Raw genomic sequence first — 18,781 nt, forward strand, 5'->3', positions numbered from 1 at the left:
CCTGCTGAAGCTACATGTTTATACCAGCCCTAAATGCAACCAAGGCAATGTACCCCTTCTACTCTGCAAGATCCACCAAGATGACCTTTAAACACTAATGTAAGATGGGAAAATTACTCAGAATGACCAGGAAGTCAATTTTTTCCTTAGTGCAGAAGAACAAAAAACCTTAGAAGTATTCCAAAAATACCCTAAATCAGGGGTCCCCAAGCTTTTTGAGCCTGTGGGCACTTTTAGAATTTTGAGAGAGAATGGTGAGCGCCACCCCAAAATGGCTGCCACAAGAGGTAGAGCCAAACCTGAAAGAGCTGGCTCAGGAGGCAGAGCTGAACAGAACTCACACGTTCTGAAAATAAGGAGAGCATGAAGAGGGAATGCAACTATACACTGACTAACGAAATCCCAGATGCCTGCCAGTCCTCCTCATCCTCCAGTGGAAAAACCCTTTCATTTGAATGAGGGAAACCAGTAACAAAACCTGCCTCACAATGGCCCCACCCACTTTCTGAAAAGCTCAGCCAGGCATCATGGTATCCAAAGGCAACATGTTGAAGAACCCTGCTCTAAATAGGACACAACATTTAGTACTGGCTGCGGCTCCACTGATGGTCTCAAAGTAAAAGCATTACAAAGAAAATAACAAAATTTTGTTGCACTGTTACTTATGCTAAATTTTTCATGCAGGCAAGAATGAAAAGGTAGCATGTTATAAACTATAAACATTATTCGCAAATGCTAAGAATGGCCTAAACAGTTTGAATAGGGTTGCCAGGTCCCCCCTGGCCACTGGAAGGGGATGGAGGGTACGGTTGCCAGATCCAGGTTGGGAAATTCCTGGAGATTTGGGGATGGAGCCTGGCGAGCAGAAGGAACTCAGTGGAGTACAATGCCAGGGAGTCCACCCTCCAAAGCATCCACTTTCTCCAGGGGAACTGATCTCTGTAGTATGGAGATGAGCTGTAATTCGGGGGATCCTCAAATCCCACTTGGAGTCTGGCATTCCTAAATTTGAAACACCTAGTGCTTTCATTCATTAAAAGATAACATAGCTAACAGTTCAAACCCCATGAGTGACAAAATCTACATAAAATGTGTTCATTAAAACTGTAGCTAACAGTTCAAAACCCATATGAGTTGCAAAATCTGCATAAAATGTGCTTATAAATAAAATAGTAAGGCAAAGGATTGTGTTCCTTCTGTTTTTAGATAAGGTACACACAGGGGTCATTTCCTGCAGGAGCGCACAGGGGCGGAGCTCAGGCAGTAAGGAAACCAGGGGGCGGGCACGTGCAACAAGCCCCTCCCCCTGCTCCCAGCAGCCCTAGTCAGGCCACGAGGAGCAAGAAGCAGCCAGGTAAGTTGCAGAGCCCCCCCCCTTCAGGTACAAGCTCTCCCTCCTCTGTGAGGGCAGATCTGCGTGTTCCCCCCCCCCAATAGCTAGCAATCCAAAACAGTCCAGTGGAGCCTGAGTGGTGGGTGTTGCCTTCTGACACACTTCCGGTGATGTAAGGGGGTGTGGCATATGCAAATAAGTTATGCTAATGAGATATGCTAATGAGCCCCTGCACCTCTTTTTCTACGAAATGACCCCTGGGTACACATATGACTGGAGTCAGAGTATTTTCTGTGTTGGTACCCAAATAGGGGTAATGAATAAACTCAGATGTTGATTGGGGAATACCCTTACTTGATTTTTCTTTATGTACCACCTTCTCATTCTTCCATTTAGTTCACTGTTTTAGTGTTCCTTGTTTCTTTCTTAGTGCATGTGGTGATTTTAAATTGTTTTAATGAGGTTTTCATGCTATTTATGTACTTGATGGGTTTAAGCCACCTCAGAAAGTTAAAAGTGGCATGGGATGAAAGGGGGAAGCATTCCCTGCTCGTTCTGTCTGTGTGTGTGTGTGTGTGTGTGTGTGTGTGTGTGTGTGTGTGAGAGAGAGAGAGAGAGAGAGAGAGAGAGAGAGAGAGAGAACTTCTTCTAAGATGATGCCCACCCCTAGAAAAAACTTGGATTTAAAATAATTTTGCTGCCTGATTAAGTGGGCCAGATCCCTCACACTCTGCTAACTCAGGACTTTCCTCCAGAGTGAAAGAGCCGTTTAAAGGATCCATCCCAGCATTTTTAAACCATTAACCAATTAAAATTGCAGTTAAGCGATCAACTGTGAAATATACTCAGACTAGGAAAAAGGCCCGTTGTGGAAATAAATACAACGGCCTCTAGAAAGAGGCTCTGGGCGGGTGCCCCGGCCTTGGACACTCAGTGTCAATTTGCTGTGGCGACCTCAGCAGGGTATAATGACACTGAGTCCACCATTTTCTCCAGAGGAACTGATCTCTGCTACCTAAAGAACAGTTGTAATTTTGAGTGATCTCCAGCCCTCACCTGGAGATTGGCAACGATGGTTCCCCAGAAGGGAATAGTTGGTTTGGAGGGTGGAGTCTATGGCTTTGTACCTGTCTGAGGTCCCACGCCTCCTGAAACCTCACCCTCTCAGGCTCCATCCCTCACATCTCCAGGAGTTTCCCACCTGGAGTTGGCAACCCTATCTCCTTCCCAGCCAATCATCAACCTACCTTTATTTCCCCCTCACTCTTCAGCTTTCCACCCCCCCACACACCTGCAGCCTCTCCTGTGCTCTGAAGCCCTGACTGCTACGTCACATTGGCTGTCATACGGGGGCCACCTCAGCAGCATATAAGGATACAGAGCCCACCATTTTCTCCAGGGGAACTGATCTCTGCCATCTGGAAAGCAGTTGTAATTCTGAGTGATCTCCAGGCCTCACCTGGAGATTGGACACATTTTACCTCAGAACAGCAAAACTGTTTAGAATGTTAGAGGAAAAAGCCAATCAAGTCGCATATGCAAACGACCTCTGTGTTCCGAGGCAAAGGCCAATGAGGCTGCATATGCAAATAACCTCTGTGTTCTGACTGGCTATGGGGGGGGGGGAGAGGAACAGCAAAATGTTTAGAATGTTGAAGGCAGGACTTAGGCAACGCAGCCAGTGGATAGGGAGACCCTCTGAATGACAGATCAGAGAGCGAACTGATTTTGGAGCGTGTGGAATGTTCTAGAGAAGTGCCACCACCATTTGGCTTTTATTTATAAGGGAGATTCTTTTTCAGTAAAGTTTTCTTTTCCTTCACACTTTATATATCATAACTTTTAAAAATGGGGTAAGATAGAGGAGCAGGAGACACAAAAACCTACTGAATAAAGAGCTTTCCATAAGCCACAGTGCTGTCTATATATTAAAATAATATATGAACATCGTGCAGTGAACATGCTTAACTGTAGACAAGGCATATTCTGCTGTATGCCAATGATATAGGAAGGGCTATATGCATTCACCATACACACATACACAAAATCACATTGTGTAAGTATAAAAACGGATGCCAGGTTTATAAATTGCTAATTTGCTGAGTTACCTGAGGCAAGATTACTTACCAGGCAGGAAAACGTTTCTAAACTGGGAAACAGAGGGTTCTTGTTCTCCGTTCCAAAATGGCCATGTACTAAAATCAACTGAACATTGATCTGTATAGGTAGGTGAGCTAGTAAAGGTTCTTCCTGGGCTAGTAAGTTTCCTAGACTTGTATGCCAGGCTGCTGAGGAAGAACACATCATCTCAGGTTCCTTAAACAAGCCAAAACCTCACAAATGTCTAGCTCTTAAAACTGAAAATAGCTTTGAAGACATATAGCTGATGCTGGATAAACTTGCAGAAGCCAAACAGAGGGGCCAAGCAGAGGATCAGCTTCAAATGCCTTGCTTAACTCTATTTCCATGATGGGTAAAAGCAGAATACATCTGTTTAAAATAAACATATAGTTGTTTAATTTACATAAGATTTGAGCTTACAAATTCAGCATTCCTTCATGCATAGTTTGGTTTGCCATGGTATATAGAGCACAGACCTATATTAATAGGGTATACATAGTCCTGACCGTGGGCATTATTTCTACAGGAATACACGTAAAGCTGCTTTAGAATGAGTCAGACCATGGATCTCTTAAGGCCAGTATTGTCTACTGTGATGGCCAGCAGTTCACCAGGATCTCGGGCAGAGGTCTTTCACATCACCGGAGATTGCACGCAAAGCAGGAGCTCTGCTATGGAGCAATGGCTAGGGTTGCCAGCTATGGGCTGCCAACCAGTGGGAGAGAGGAATGACATTGCACCAACAGCACAGCATCATTTCTGGCGAATATCAAGAAGCGACATCACATTACTGACATGGTGCCAGTGCGGTGCTTTAGGATATGCCAGAACTCTATGTTAAAACCAAAGAGTTTTGTTCAAATCCCGAAGCATCATGTCAGCATCATGTCATTGATGTGATGTCACTGTGGGGTATTTGCTGGAAGTGACGCTCTGCTGTTGGCACAATGCTGCTTTTCCAGCAGCTTTGTCCTCCTGCCAGCCCACCAAGTGGTAGCAGACAGAGAAAAGGGAGATGTGGGCTCCCTAGCCATGGCCCCTCCCCAACATGCAGAAGTTAAACATACAGCTCTTGGTCAAAAATCAGTGGGTGTAGCGTATCCTGCCCTGTCGCAGATGGCTCAGGCTAGCCCAATCTTGTCAGATCTTGGAAGCTGAGCAGGGTCAGCCCTGGCTAGTATTTGAATGGGAAACCTCCAAGGAATACCAGTATCCTAATGTGGAGGCAGGCCAGTGGCAACATCTCTGAACATCTCTTGCCTTGAAAACCCTACAGGGTTGCCATACATCAGCTGTGATTTTCTGGCAAAAGGGGGGGGGGGGTGGAGAGTGTATCCTGATCAAGTGGTAGATAATTTCATATTCTGCTGGCCTTCCTAATCCAAGAAAGCAAAGGTTGGCATTTAGCTAGGAAGTTCAGCTCCAGACTTTACACTGGCACAATTTTTGCAGGTCTGGGAGCCATACCAGAGTCTACATTCATTGGAGTAAAATAACATGCAAGATGCTAAGTCACAGATCTCAGCTGCCAATATTTCCACAGCCATGGAAGTTGCTGCAGCTGAAATCCACATTGCTGGCTCACATGTTAATTCATCTCATGCATTCAGACACAGGGACTATTCCCAGATGTACAAAAACAAACCCCAAACCAACTCAAACATCATAAACACAGCTTAAGTTAAAATCCAGACAGTTCCTTTGATGCACTGTCTTTCTTCTCCCAGATAATAAAAAAGAAGATAAAAAGGAGCGTACTGAATAAACCCATATGACAATTCTTAGAAGGAGATTCCAGGTAAGCAGAACCAAAAAAATCTGAAGATTGTTTCACTGATACCTGTTATCACTAATTAATCAACACACAGCTTTGTTCAGTGAACCGATTTTTGCCAGCAAGTTGGACAGTTGGTTGGCCTGATGATACACTGGTGGTAACAGGGTCCCCAAGAAGAAAACTGTACGTCTAGTGCTATCCATGCCTTGCAGGAGAGAATCTCTTAATAGCTTGAAAACCATCAGCCCAGAACATCAGTACATTCATTTCCCTGGATTATTCTGTCTCCCCCATTCCCAGTACTCTGGCCTGCTATGTGTATGCTAGAATTCTGCAGGAGCATACAAAACCAGTGGAACATACTACAGGAAAAAAAGATTTCAGCTCCCAAATTTTAACAGGAAGCGAGTTTTTAGATCATATGACTGTTAAGAAGTGTTTAGAGGTGCACAAGCAATCAATGCCTGCTGAAATCTCAGAAGCCACAGAAACAATTCAACAACATTTCTCGCACTTGGAGGCAAAACTTCATTACTCTCCAAAACTTCCTTCCCCTTTCCATGGCTAACAAAACAAAAATAAAATTACACCATATAGTTAAAAAAGGAAGAAAAATTCTACACATTTTCCCATGGGCATAATTTAAGCAGGCGACAATATTTAGATCATGTGGGTACAGAACTTTAATTTTTCCTTTACAAACAAAAGATAACCAGCCCTGTATATTTCCTTAGTGAACAATCTTTATGTGAAATCCTCTGGTTCTCCAATAGGCAATCTCTCACCAATTCTTTGTTTTTAATAGATTATCTATGTTTGGAGGATTTATCACAGTTCCCACTTCTTCAGGGTTTTGTTTTTTTTAAGTTCCAGGTGTGTTCTTCCACTTTCTGAGTTCATCTCCAGATGTTCAAAAGGGGTCAGTAGTGATATTAAGCTACAAGCCATCCAAATGAAATGAATCTGCACATTTTGGAGGCATGCCAGATGTAACCAAAGGTTATAACTGTCTTGTTTTCCTCCAAACTTTTAACATTCAAGATTGCTTTAAATTTGCCAGTGACCAGACTTTAAAAAAAAAAAAGCACATGAATGTCTAGAGCAAAGTGCAACTGATTCCAACAGAAAAGTGTTTCAGATAAACAGGCCTGGGTATGTTCTAAGGCTGTTTTCCATCCCTCACTTTTGTGACATGACATTTCATTATAGCATGGGGGGTGGTCCTGGGGCTACTTGAATTTCTTAAAATCATTGTGGGGGGGAATTCCATACAGGAACAGACACGTCAAACTGTGACTTTTGTAAGTTGCAGCTGATTCTTGGTAAACAAAGCTGAGCAAAACTTATGGTTGATTCGGATTTCCATGTTCACTTTCCTTTGTTTGCAGATGGAAACACATCCTATTGGAGTAGTCAGTGGCCTAGTGTTGTCTTTTCAAGTGAAAACAATGAAAAGGCCTACCTTTCCAAACATACATAAGTTTTACATACATACGTTTTGACAAGTCACAACCAGCTTATGGCAACACCATCAAGGGGCTTTCAAGGCAAGTGAGAAGCAGAGGTGAGTTGCCATTGCTTTCCTATGCAGAGTATTCCTTGGCAGTCTCCCATACAAGTACCAACCCTGCTTAGCTTCTGAGATCTGACAAGATCGAGCTATACCATGTAGGGTTACCAGGTCCCCTCACCACGCCAGCATGGGTATTTGGAGGAGGTGTTCCAGGATGTGCCTGACGCAATGCTGTCACCCGGAAGTGACATCATCACATCAGCGACATCGCACTGGACACTCTGGTTTGCGGGCAAAACTCTATGGTTTTAGGCCAGATTTACCATAGAGTTTTGCCCTCAAACCAGAACATCCCACGTGACGTCCCCGATATGATGACATCACTTCTGAGTGATGTCATCATGTTGGGGACATCATGCGAGGACGTGGCTGGGGGCAGGGTTTTCCCTGCTGTCCAGCTGGCCGGCAGTGGGCTGAAGCCCCAAAAACTGGAGGAAACCCCACCGGGACCTGGAGACTGCCAACCCTAATACCATATCACCTTCCCTCCCAACGTTAGTTTAAAAGTAAAGGTTTTCCTTGCTCGAAAGCTAGTCAAATCCGACTCTAGGGGGCGGTGCTCATCTCCATTTCCAAGCCGAAGAGCCAGCGCTGTCCGAATACTTTTCCATGGTCATGTGGCCAGCATGACTAAATGCCGAGGCACACGGAACGCTGTTACCTTCCCACCAAAGTGGTACCTATTTATCTACTTGCAATTTCTTGCTTTCGAACTGTTAGGTTGGCAGGAGCTGGGGCCAGAGAGGGGAGCTCACTCTGTCACGCGGTACTAGGGTCTCGAACTGCTGAGCTATCGACCTTCCAGTCTGCATCTCAGCGTCTTAACCTCTGAGCCACTAAAGCTAGCAATCATGCTCTTCAATTTGGGATTGTTCCCACAGCCCCTTCAAGGGGAAGAGTCCTCTGTTGGGCTCATAACACACACAAGTTCAGAAAAGTAGTAGCTATCCCATATTCCTTTGCATAGAGTTTGAAGGATGCTGTCTTTCAAGAAACTCTTACAGATGGATCCCATTAATGTTTACTCAGAAGTAAGTCCCACTTTGTTCACTGAGGCTTATTGCCAAGACAGGGCAAAAGTTTGCAACCTTTGCCAGCTATTTCTGCTCAGAACTGTAGCAGTTACACTGAACTCCGAAAGCCTCTTTCACACAAAGGGGAGCAAAGACCAAGAGAAAGAGTTGCTGTTGGAAGAGAAACCACGCTACCAAATCCATCTGGGATTTAGAAAATATGGTTTTGGGACAGGATACTCAAGTCATCAATGCCCAAAGCTGGAAAGTATCAGCAAAATTCAGGAAAAAATATGACCAGACTAATACAAAATGTCTTCAATGTACAGACAAAAGTGGACTTCTACAGAGGTACTTTGCCAGCTAAGAAACTGCACGTGCAGACATGGGCCAATGCTGTCCAATACTGAATCTCCATTTGGAGCTACAGTTGCAGATCCCAGCAGAGGACAGGGACTGTGCAGGGCCAGACAACACTGAACAGATTATTGGCATTGTCGAAATTAACAGGCGCAATCTTTGGGCAGATGCATGCCAGCTGATCCATGCACACAGGAACATAGGCACCCCTATCACTACACAAACAGAGCTCTTGGGGTCCATGCTGGTGAAAGCTAACACCACAACAAACTATCTGGTATCTCAGGTGTCGCATCACATTTTGTCATTTAGGATTATATACCTGCCAGTCAGCCACTCCCTTCTGCAGCTGAATCACGGTTCTTTTCAGAATCCATGCAGTGTTGAATAATTAAATCTTCCTCTGACCAGTGAAGCAGCAGACAGTACTCAGTCACAGGCTGTTGATACTCTCTGCTTGGTACACCCTCCATTCTCTCCAATGTAGGCCAGTAGAGACTTAAGAAAGGAGTGACGAGCAGAGACCGCTCCTAAATTTATCAACTTCTGTGGGAAATTGGTCCAGTTGGTTCAGTCTTTGAGCATCAAGGTCAGGTCTCTAGTCTTGTTTAAAGCAGTTTCCTTTTAAAACAATAATCAAATCCAGGGCAAAGGCGGCACTGCCCTTTCTGGGCTTACACACTTAAGAATGTTTACAATTCAGTTGTCTAATTTGGCCCTTAGCAATTATGTGCAGAAACAATGCTGGTAGATGCATCTTTTTTAGTGCAGATCTCCCCCAATCCCACATAAAGTGGACAATTCAATTTAAAGAGCCAAAGAAGTGTGCAACCAAAGTACACCGAATTCTTCCATAATTTGCAACATTCCCCAATCTTCCAGGTCTTTCCACTGCTGACCTAAGAGTGGGAGTCCTCAAACAAAGAGATTCAAGGGAAAATTACAATGTGAGATTGCTGAACTTGAGTTAATTCACAAGTTTATAACAATGTATGAGGGCTGAATATGGACACAGGATTCTTATCTCAGTACAGATGCCAATTTTCTGCCCCTTAGCATTTCCCCTCTGCTTTAATCAAGCCGATTGCAATATGCACTGTACCTTTGCATCCTTTACCAGCATTCTTTACAACCCCCCCCCCCCCCACCTTCTGACTGGGATAAAAAGATAGATTCAGGTGGGGTAGCCGTGTTGATCTGAAGCAGCAGAACAAAATTTGAGTCCAGTGGCACCTTTAGGACCAACAAAGCTTTCATGTGCAAGCACACTTCCTCAGATTTGAGGAAACTTAAAACATTAAAACATAGCATTAATAAAATGCAGTTAAAACCACCAATTAAAAAACATCCCAGGTACCTATTTCCAGTGGCCCAGATTCATACCACTCCAAATGCTCTACAAAATAGTTTTTATAGCATCACCAGAAGTTCAGGAGGGCAAAACCCTGCCTGACCTCTTCTGGGAGACTGTTCTGTTTGACTGCAGCAGCCACTGGAAAACCCTGAGCCAGGGCTATTACAGAGGACCGCCACGATGGGTCTATAGGCCTCGCCAGGAAGAACAAAGCTTCTGCACTGGAGCATGCAGGAAGAGGCAGTCCTTCCCTGTAAGTGGGCCACAGGTCATGAAGGGTAAGCAACAGTACCTTGAACAAGACCCAGAAACGAACAAGGTAGCCCCTGAAGGGACTTTCAGTTAGGAGTAATACAGTCTCAGTGGCTAACCCTGATAAACAGATAGGCTGTTGCATTTTGTACCAGCATACTGACAACATTCTACTTCAGAGTTTTGGAAGAGCTCATTTATGATGGGAATTATTGCCTGCAGTTTCTAACACCAATATCATGTGCCCCCAAAAGGGGGAGCAATGCTCATTTATACTGGGTGACCTTGGGCCAGTCATTTGCTCTCCACCTAACTTACCACGTTGGGTTGTTGGGAAGATAAAAATAGAGGAAGGGAAAAGCACATATGCTGTCCTGAGCTCCATGAAAGGACAATGCACCAAATAAGTAACTCACTCACATATACAGCATGTGTATACTTTGACCTTTTATCGAATCAGACCATTTGACCTATCTAGCCCTAGCATAGTCCATTCCCTCTGGCAGAGTCTTTCAAGGTTCCCAGGCACAGATACGCTCTTTACGCTAACTATCTTTTTAAAGTCAGGATGCCAAGATGCCAAGGGCTGAACCTGGGATCTTGTACCTACAAAGCACATGCTCTGCTGTGCTGTTAAGCCATGACACTGCCTTATACCAATGTATACTTTGTAAATGGAAGTATCTTCTATGTAGAAAGCAAACCCTAATCTGGACAGAGTGTAGAATGAAAGGGTCAGAAGCTCACACTTAAGTTGAGTGCAGGCAGAACAAAGCAGTTAACAAGAAGTTGTGCTTAGACAACTTCTATAGAGAAGTAGGTGGTTGGATCCACATATTCTGAAGCCTCTGGGGTTCAGGAGGATTCCTAAACATCAGTTTTCTTTGCAGTAGTTAGGCTTCTATCACCCATCTCCAGCCCAGTCAAGCTACGGGAACATTCAGTATCATCGTGCATGCAGAGGAGAGCGACAAGGATGATCAGGGGCCTGGAGACCAAGTCCTATGAGGAAAGGCTGAGGGACTTGGGAATGTTTAGTCTGGAGAAGAGGAGGTTGAGGGGGACATGACTGCTCTCTTGAAGTATTTGAATGGCTGCCATTTAGAGGAGGGCAGGGAGCTGTTCGGCAGCAGAGGATAGGACTCGAAATAATGGGTTTAAATTAAGGGCAGGAAGGTTCCGGCTGGATATTAGGAAAAACTTTTTGACAGTAAGGGTTGTGCAACAGTGGAATCAGCTGCCTAGGGAGGTGGTGAGCTTCCCCTCACTGGCAGTCTTTAAACAGTGGCTGGACAAACACTTGTCAGTGATGCTCTAGGCTGATCCTGCATTGAGCAGGGCATTGGACTAGATGGCCTGTATGGCCCCTTCCAACTCTGTGATTCTATGATTCCCTGACTTGGCCTGTCAAAAACACAGCAACCCAAATCCTCTTTCAACTGTCTGGGGTCAGTACAATTCCTGTATTATCTGGGGTGTTTAAATTGATTAGAAATACCTTGTATTTGCACACCATCTTGCTTTCTGTACAGCAGAGGTTACCTAACTCCTCACCATGTCTGGCATATAGCAAATGCAAAACACGTAGGATAAGAGTTGCACACATCCATCACTTCACTAATTTGTTTGTGATGACCCTTCAACATGCTTTAGGCAATTATGCCCCCAGGCACTAAACATACCAACTAGAAGTAAATTCAGCTGAAATCACTGGACTTACTTCTGAGCAATATAACGAAGTTTGGGTCCAGTGGCACCTTTAAGACCAACAAAGTTTTACTCAAGGTATAAGCTTTTGTGTGCATGCACACTTCTTCAGATACAATAAAATGGACATTACCAGTCCATAGCAGAGTGAGCAGTAAATTAGCATACAGCATAGTGAGGATGTTTAACAGATTCAAGGACCAAACAGGAATAACAAGATTTGTTTATATTGTTAGCATTTGTTTGGGTTTAATTCTAAGGAAAACATAGTGAAGGAAATAAATATGTCTAAATTGGAGATTGATGGGATCCTTAATTGTGGAATGCTGAGAGTAATTAACTGAGACCCTGCCATTAGGCTCCATCTGTCTCTTCTCAAGTATGGAGGCGAATTTACAGACTCTTCTTCTTTGAAGTGGGGCAATTGGCTGTGTAGACTGATCTCCCCTGTCCCCAGACCACAAAAATGCATTCCAATCTACCATTCCAAATATATTACATTTTACTATTCATTACATTACAATCTACTATTCTAATCTACTATTTCAAATAAGAAATAAAATAAAAAGCATGTATGGCCCTTCTGGGGGATTGGTGAGAATACAGATGTAAGGGCTGAATGAGGTTAGCCTATGTAGTGAGATAAGAAACCAACATCCCTGTTAAGTTCTGGGGATTCCATTGTTCTGAGTGTTGTAATAACATGCAACTCTACAATTTTCCTTTCTGGTCTGTTTCTGAAGTTAGAACTAGGATGCCAATCACACTCTGTGGCTCTAATCCCTTCCCTATCTTGCCCAAATCATTCCTAGATGCCTATCCCTCAACATCCCATTGCTATATCCAATAGTAAACTGACTGGCCTCTGGCTAGATAATGACATCAACAAAACCAGGCCACCCACAGTCATTGCAGGGATCTCTACCTTCTCAGGTCTCTGTGTATATATAGACAGCAAAACATGACTCTGTAAATTAAACAGGGGGGGCTTAAAATCAGGCTGATGAGGACCTAAATATGCTCCAGAAGGAACAGAATGTTGAGGATAGCTGAGCATCAGCTACACAGAAAAAAGAAGAGTGGGGAAATCAGTCTGCTTGAGCCCTGGAGAGCTTACAGAATTTGGGAAGAGGAATGTGTAAGAAAACAGAAAATGATCCTAAATAAATAATACACAATCATAAATGTTACCAGTTTTAAAGGGCACACTTAATATTAGTAACTAATGGGATATAAACACACCAAATAAATGGACAAAACACATAGTTAAACACACATAATTGTTACAGACCATCACTCTGACCCCTTGCAAAGAGGTTAAATTTTAATGGGCCTTTGAAAAGCATACTGTACTTTTCCTGCAGAGCCTACTTCCTGCACCAGGGCTGAAGCCTCAAACACCTGAAGTGCGAAAGAAACACCTCTGAGCACGTACCGACTTGCCTCTCTTCCAAATAACAAGGCCCACTTTGTACAAGTGAAAATTCACTCTACAGTAATTACTTCCAGGTAGGAAGTGAGAATGTTCTCTGGCACAGAACAAGTGGCACAGGCACAACTGTTTTGCCCTGTAGCAAGACACACACGCATTCAGCGGCCACGATGCAACTGCACCGGAGAAGCCTACAGTTTCCTTGACAAAGGTGACTTCCGTGTAGAAAATGCATCTGGTGGGAAGCAGCCTTAACCAGGCACCAGTGTTGAGGGCATGACCTGCAGGCGCTGTGCCTGCATTTCAGAAGCTGAGCACCACCAGCGTTCCTCTGCTGCAACATACAGTTCCCCCAAACCCTTTGATTATTCTCCAGTTGCCCTCGAGGCGGCCTCCTCATGCCCACCACAAACCATGCCCCCCCCCCCCATACTTACTTGAGGAAGTATCTCTGGCCTGTGTGCGTGAGCGCCATCTCCCAGCCAGGAGGTAGCGGCAACTCGTCGGTCACGTCGTAGGACTGCTGGCGGAGGTGAGCGTGCTGCTGAGCCGAGTTCGGGGTGGCTCCAGTCCCGGCACCTAGCTGCAGGGAGGCGGGCGAAGAGTGCGAGCGAACGTGGTGGACCCCGACAGCGGCGCTGCTCAGCCGGGGCGGGTGGCTGCCCGAGTCAGTGCTGGATTGCCTCGAGTGCGATCCCGAGTCTGGTTCCTTAAAAAAAGATTCGGGCAGGATTTTTTTCCTCCACGAACTGGGCTTCGGGTTCATCACCGAGTTGAAGAGAGCCTCGAGATCTGTGTCCAGGTCTTGGGTGACATGGATCACTTGCTGTCCCGGCGGGGGAGGGACGGAAGCAGGGTTCATTTTCCCACCTTGCGCTGGCAGGGCTTTTATTGCAAGAAGCCCTTGCAGAGAATCAGAGCAGGAGGGTCAGGATCGCACCTTTTCAAAACGCCTTGCCAACTTCCAGCCTCCCTCCCCGCCCGTCCTCCCGCAATTCGACAGGAGGGTCAAAAGAAACAAGACAGCTCCCCTCCTCCTCCGCCGAGACACAAGGCAGTCAAGCAACGAACCCAAAAATTCTTCAGGCCACTTTTCCAAAGGCCCAGTAGCAATCCCAAGGCAGCCGCCTCTCCCCTTCCCTTCCCCGAATTTATCTTTATCTTACAGGATCTCCGAGAGCATATGAAGCATGTCCAAGTCAGGCCTCGACGGAAAGTTATGCAATCCCCCCCTCCCGCAACTTTACAGACTTATTCCAATTCACCCTAAGAAGGCAGCTCCTTTAAAGGACGCAGGGAAAGTTCTCCAAGTCACGGCTGTCACGGGAGGGAGGGCTCGCTCGCCGCCTGAATTCCAAAGCGGCCTGGGGCTCGAGCGAGTATCCGGGTGCCTGAACGTTCTGATTTAGAACGCTGGAGGGTCGGCGAACGTTCCGATTTAGAATGTTGGCGCTGCCTCGGTTGCTGCAGCCTTCAGTTCCAGGCCTGACCTGCCGTTCCTCCCGCTGGGGTCGAGCAAAGGGAGCGATCAGGCTCGAAAGTGTTTGATCTGTCAGTCTTTCTTTAAAGGCGGCCAAATAAGCGAATGGGTGGGGGGGTGTTAAATATTTTCTTTCCCCCACCCTTTTTACATACCCATCCTCCGTCTCTTGAAGCGCTAACTACTTTCCGTGGAGGCGGCGGCAGCAGCGACTGCTCTCGGACTATCCCAAACAAAGTTACCCAAAACTCTCAGAGTTAGGGCGGCGCAGAAAGTTTGGCAACTGCATTATTCATGAGCTCAGTGTCTGGGACCGGCCCGATTACACGCTACACCCACTGCTAGTCCTCCTCCCACGGCTGAGTCGAGAGAGCCAGACCCTCCTGCATTTTCAACTGGGCAAGAGGAGCCTCCTGGGGGTGGGTGAAGGGAGTTTTCTTTTCGGGAATCTCAGGCGGAAATCGGCTCCGGCAAGGCGAGCGGGCCAGCGTTTCTCCGCGCCTCCCTTGAGGCTGCCCGTACAAGGAATGCTCTAACGAGAGTACAACGCGGAAAACTTTAGCCGCGTCCCCATCGCTCGGCTTTCAGTTCCAACTAAGGGAATGATCAGATTCGCCGGATCTACCAGCTCCTCTAAAGTCATCGCATTCCCCGTGGTTCACACTTTTTGTGTTTTAATCAGTGGTTCAATAGTGGGGCTTTCAAACGCAAAAAAAGTCATTTGAACACTCTACACACAACCCGGCTACACTGCAGGTTCTGGCGGGGCAGCCAGGGGACTCGAGCACTTCCTACATGTGAGAGTGTTTGTTTCTCCCTTTGTAAGAGGAACGCCGGAGTCTCAGACCAGATCAATCAATTAGCATGCAACTTTCCACAGGATCTTGAAGAGGAAGATGCCTGCGTGGAGCAGTAGCACTGCTTTGGTGAGCTATAGTGTCATTGCAAGACTACTAATCTATTCTATGGCCAGACAATGTGTATGGCTGCAATTTACCTCGATAGGGTGGCCAGCCCTGAGTTGGGAAGATTTCAGGGGTGGAGGGCGGGGTTGGGGAAGGGGAGAGACCTCATCAGAGTTGAATGGCATAGGGTCTGTCCTCCAAAGCAGCCATTTTCTCCAGGGGAACTGGCCTCTTGTGGTCTGGAGATCAACTGTAATACCAGGAGATCTCCAGGACCCACCTGCAGGCTGGCAACCCTAGAGACTGTTAGAAGTGGGTGCTGCTCCAGGGAAAAGAGAGGGACCTGTTTCAGAGTTTAAACAGCCACTTTAATCGATTTACATTTCTTATGTGCATATCTATCTTATATTCAAATCATCTCAGGAGTGACTGGTGAAGCAACATTAGAGCAAAACCTGGATTAGCATCTGCCTAGGAGCAGCAGTATTTTGCCACAACTTGGTAAGGAATTCCTTTTAAAGCTGCATCACCTCCACCACGCACTCTGGTACCTATTTAAGGAACCCCACCTCCCAAATCAATGTTCATGAATATGTGTGTTTCATAAGGAGAATGGGGAGACTTCTGTGTTCAGTTCCCCAGCCACTCACCCACACACATTTTGATTACATTTTTAGGCATGACTCAGCGGTCAGAAGAAATGGGATCTTGGGGAGAATGTGATATCTTCACCAAAGGAGGTTTGGACATTCTCACTTGCAGGCATGAGATGGTCAGATGGGGAAAGGAAGGGGGGGGGGTGACGACACTTTGCAGCACAAAATCTAGCACACAGACCCTTGCCTGTTTCACTCTTTGCCCTGGAAATATGTCCCCTAATCCCAGGTTTGCTAGTGAGGGCTGAAGTAACTTGCTTTCTGTACAGTTATATGAATGTTATATTTAAGCATGTGTGTTCTATGGCTTGTTGCCGTAATAAATGCCTGACTGACTGACTGCTTTCTGTACAGCAGAGGTTTAACTAACTGGCATATAGCAATGCAGAACGTATAGGATAAGAGTTGCGCACATTCATCACTTCACTAATCAGTTTGTGATGACCCTTCAACATACTTCAGGCAATTGTGCCCCCAGGCACTAAACATACCCTCCAGCCAGCTGCAGGAAGAAGAGATTGGATTTATACCCCACCCTTCACTAACCAAAGGAGTCTCCTTTCCCTTCCCCTCCCCACAACAGACAGCCTGAGAGAGCTTTGAGAGAACTGCTCTTGAGAGAACAGCTCTGGAGGCACCCCGAAGGCAAGGGGGGTGGAGTAAGAGGGAGACTCAATGAGAAAAGGGGGGGGGAAGGCTGCCAGTAATGGAATCACAGGGCTCTTAGGAGAGCACAGCTAGAGACCCCTAACTGCTCTACAGGCAGGGCTGAGACTGGGAGCTTGAGAAATAAGCCCCTCCCCTATGGAATCAAAAATCATCAGGACCCTGCCTGCCTCCAAGGAGGAGCTACTACCCACATGTTCCAACTGCCCCATCCTGGACCACCAGAGAAGGCATTTGGCACACAATCCAGACATACAGTGGGTACCTCTGATTGTTTATAAGATTTGATATGAATGTGTTTGTTGAAATGTTTATACTGTACCTTTAATCTTGTGTTTATTAAGTGTCATCAAGATCTCTTGAATAAGGTTCAGAAAGGAGGGATGTTCTCTAGACTGCTAAACGACTGAGCAGATACTTAAAAACTCAAATGGAGAAATAAAGGGAATGATAGACAAGCTGTACAGACTCCTATTAAAGGGTGAAAAAACAACTACTCTCAAGTCTCAACAGCAATGGCATCTAGACTGCCAGAAAACCTTCACGGAAGATCAATGGACTTCCATCTGGTCATCACCCAGTAACACGTCTAATATTGTTAGCAGCAGGTTTACTTCTTTCAAAATACTAAATAGGTGGTACATGACCCCGGCAGTCCTACACAAGATAAATCCTAAGATTTCAAACAAATGTTGGGAAAACTGTGGTGCTATTGCGGACTTTGTGCACTGCTGGTGGTCCTGTCCACTAATACAAGGCTACTGGACATAGATAATACAACAAATTGCATTAATAGTTGATATTGTCTTACCCGGCACTTTAGAATCTATCTTTCTGGAGACATGGCGTACAACTATGAGTGGAGAAAGCTTGGAAACATTAGTATCGACCTTACTGATGTTGACAAAATTAATAATTGCACAAAAATGGAAGCAAAAAAATGTTCCGACAATAACATGCTGGCAGAACAAAATCTGGGAATGCTTTATTTATGGGCGCACCTCTTATAACTCCTCAGCCGTGCAGAGAAATATAAAAAGTGGTTTCAGGCAGTATGGTTTCCTATTATTAGTTATTTAGAAAATAGTGAAACAGTTCCAAAAAACCCGCTATACAAGAAGCTGCTGTTCTTTTAACTGTTTGGTACTTAGTCTGTACAAATGTTTGACTTTACTGTGATACTGTGGGAGTTATGTAAGAAAAGCTGTTTAATTGAGCCGGTAATTGCTCTTTGTGTCTAATTTTGTTGTGTTTACGCTGTTAAAAATTAATAAAAACAAATATTTTTTTAAAAGTGTCATCAAGTCACTTCTGACTTATGGAGACCCTCTGAATCAATGACCTCCAAAACAGCCTATCGTTAACAGCCTTCCTGAGGTCTTGCCAACTGAGGGCCATGGCTTCCTTTATTGGGTTGATCCATCTCATGTTGGGTCTTCCCCTTTTCCTGCTGCCTTCAAATTTTCTAGTGTTACTGTCATTTCCAGTGACTATTGTCTTCTCTTAATATCACCAAGGTACGATAGCTTCAGTTTAGTTATTTTAGCTTCTAGGGAGAGTCCAGGTTTGATTTGATCCAGTAATACTACTGTAAGGTGGCGTACAGTAATATGTAAGACATCAATGGTTAAAACCAAAATAAATAAGCCCCAAATACCCCCCCCAAGATGCCTTCTAGTCATGGCCCATCAAAAGCCCCAGCAAATAAGCAAAACTTAGGGATTTCCTCCCCTCTTCAAGGAGCCCATTCCATAAAGTGGGAGCCAAGATGGAAAAGTGCTGGGCTGTGGTTGATGCCAGATGGCCCATTGCAGGTGGCAGCCTAAAGACCATAGCTGGCACACGAGAACATACAGGAGACAGTCTGCTGCATGGGTCTTATGCACCGGAGGGCTTTAAAAGCACTTTAATTGAACTCAGAAACAAACTAGCAGCCAGTGCAGCTAGTTCAAAATGGACACCGTACACTCCTGTTGGCTAGCGCCTAACAGTAGTTGGGGTGCTATACTCTGGACCAGCTTCAGTTTCCAGGTTGTCTTCAAGGGAAGCCCTATGCAAAACATGTTACAGTAGTCCAACCATGAGTTTAAATAATCATGGATCAGCATGGCCCAATTGGCTGAGTCTAAGAAAGGAGAGAGCTGGTGAATTG

At 45.3% G+C, this 18,781-nt stretch overlaps 1 protein-coding gene across 1 annotated transcript in view; it reads right to left on the reverse strand.

Moving 5' to 3' along the window:
* Nucleotides 1-14,687, reverse strand: part of WWTR1 (WW domain containing transcription regulator 1) — a 126,972-nt gene extending 112,285 nt beyond the window's left edge. The window contains exon 1 of the mRNA XM_015424922.1: nucleotides 13,360-14,687. Coding sequence (XP_015280408.1) covers nucleotides 13,360-13,784 — 425 coding nt within the window. The 5' untranslated portion in view covers nucleotides 13,785-14,687. The remainder of the gene's footprint in view (nucleotides 1-13,359) is intronic.
* Nucleotides 14,688-18,781: the final 4,094 nt, after the last annotated feature.

This window comes from Gekko japonicus, unplaced genomic scaffold, assembly GCF_001447785.1.
Source record: "Gekko japonicus isolate JY-2015 unplaced genomic scaffold, Gekko_japonicus_V1.1 scaffold618, whole genome shotgun sequence".
Classification (NCBI taxonomy): Eukaryota; Metazoa; Chordata; class Lepidosauria; order Squamata; family Gekkonidae; genus Gekko; species Gekko japonicus.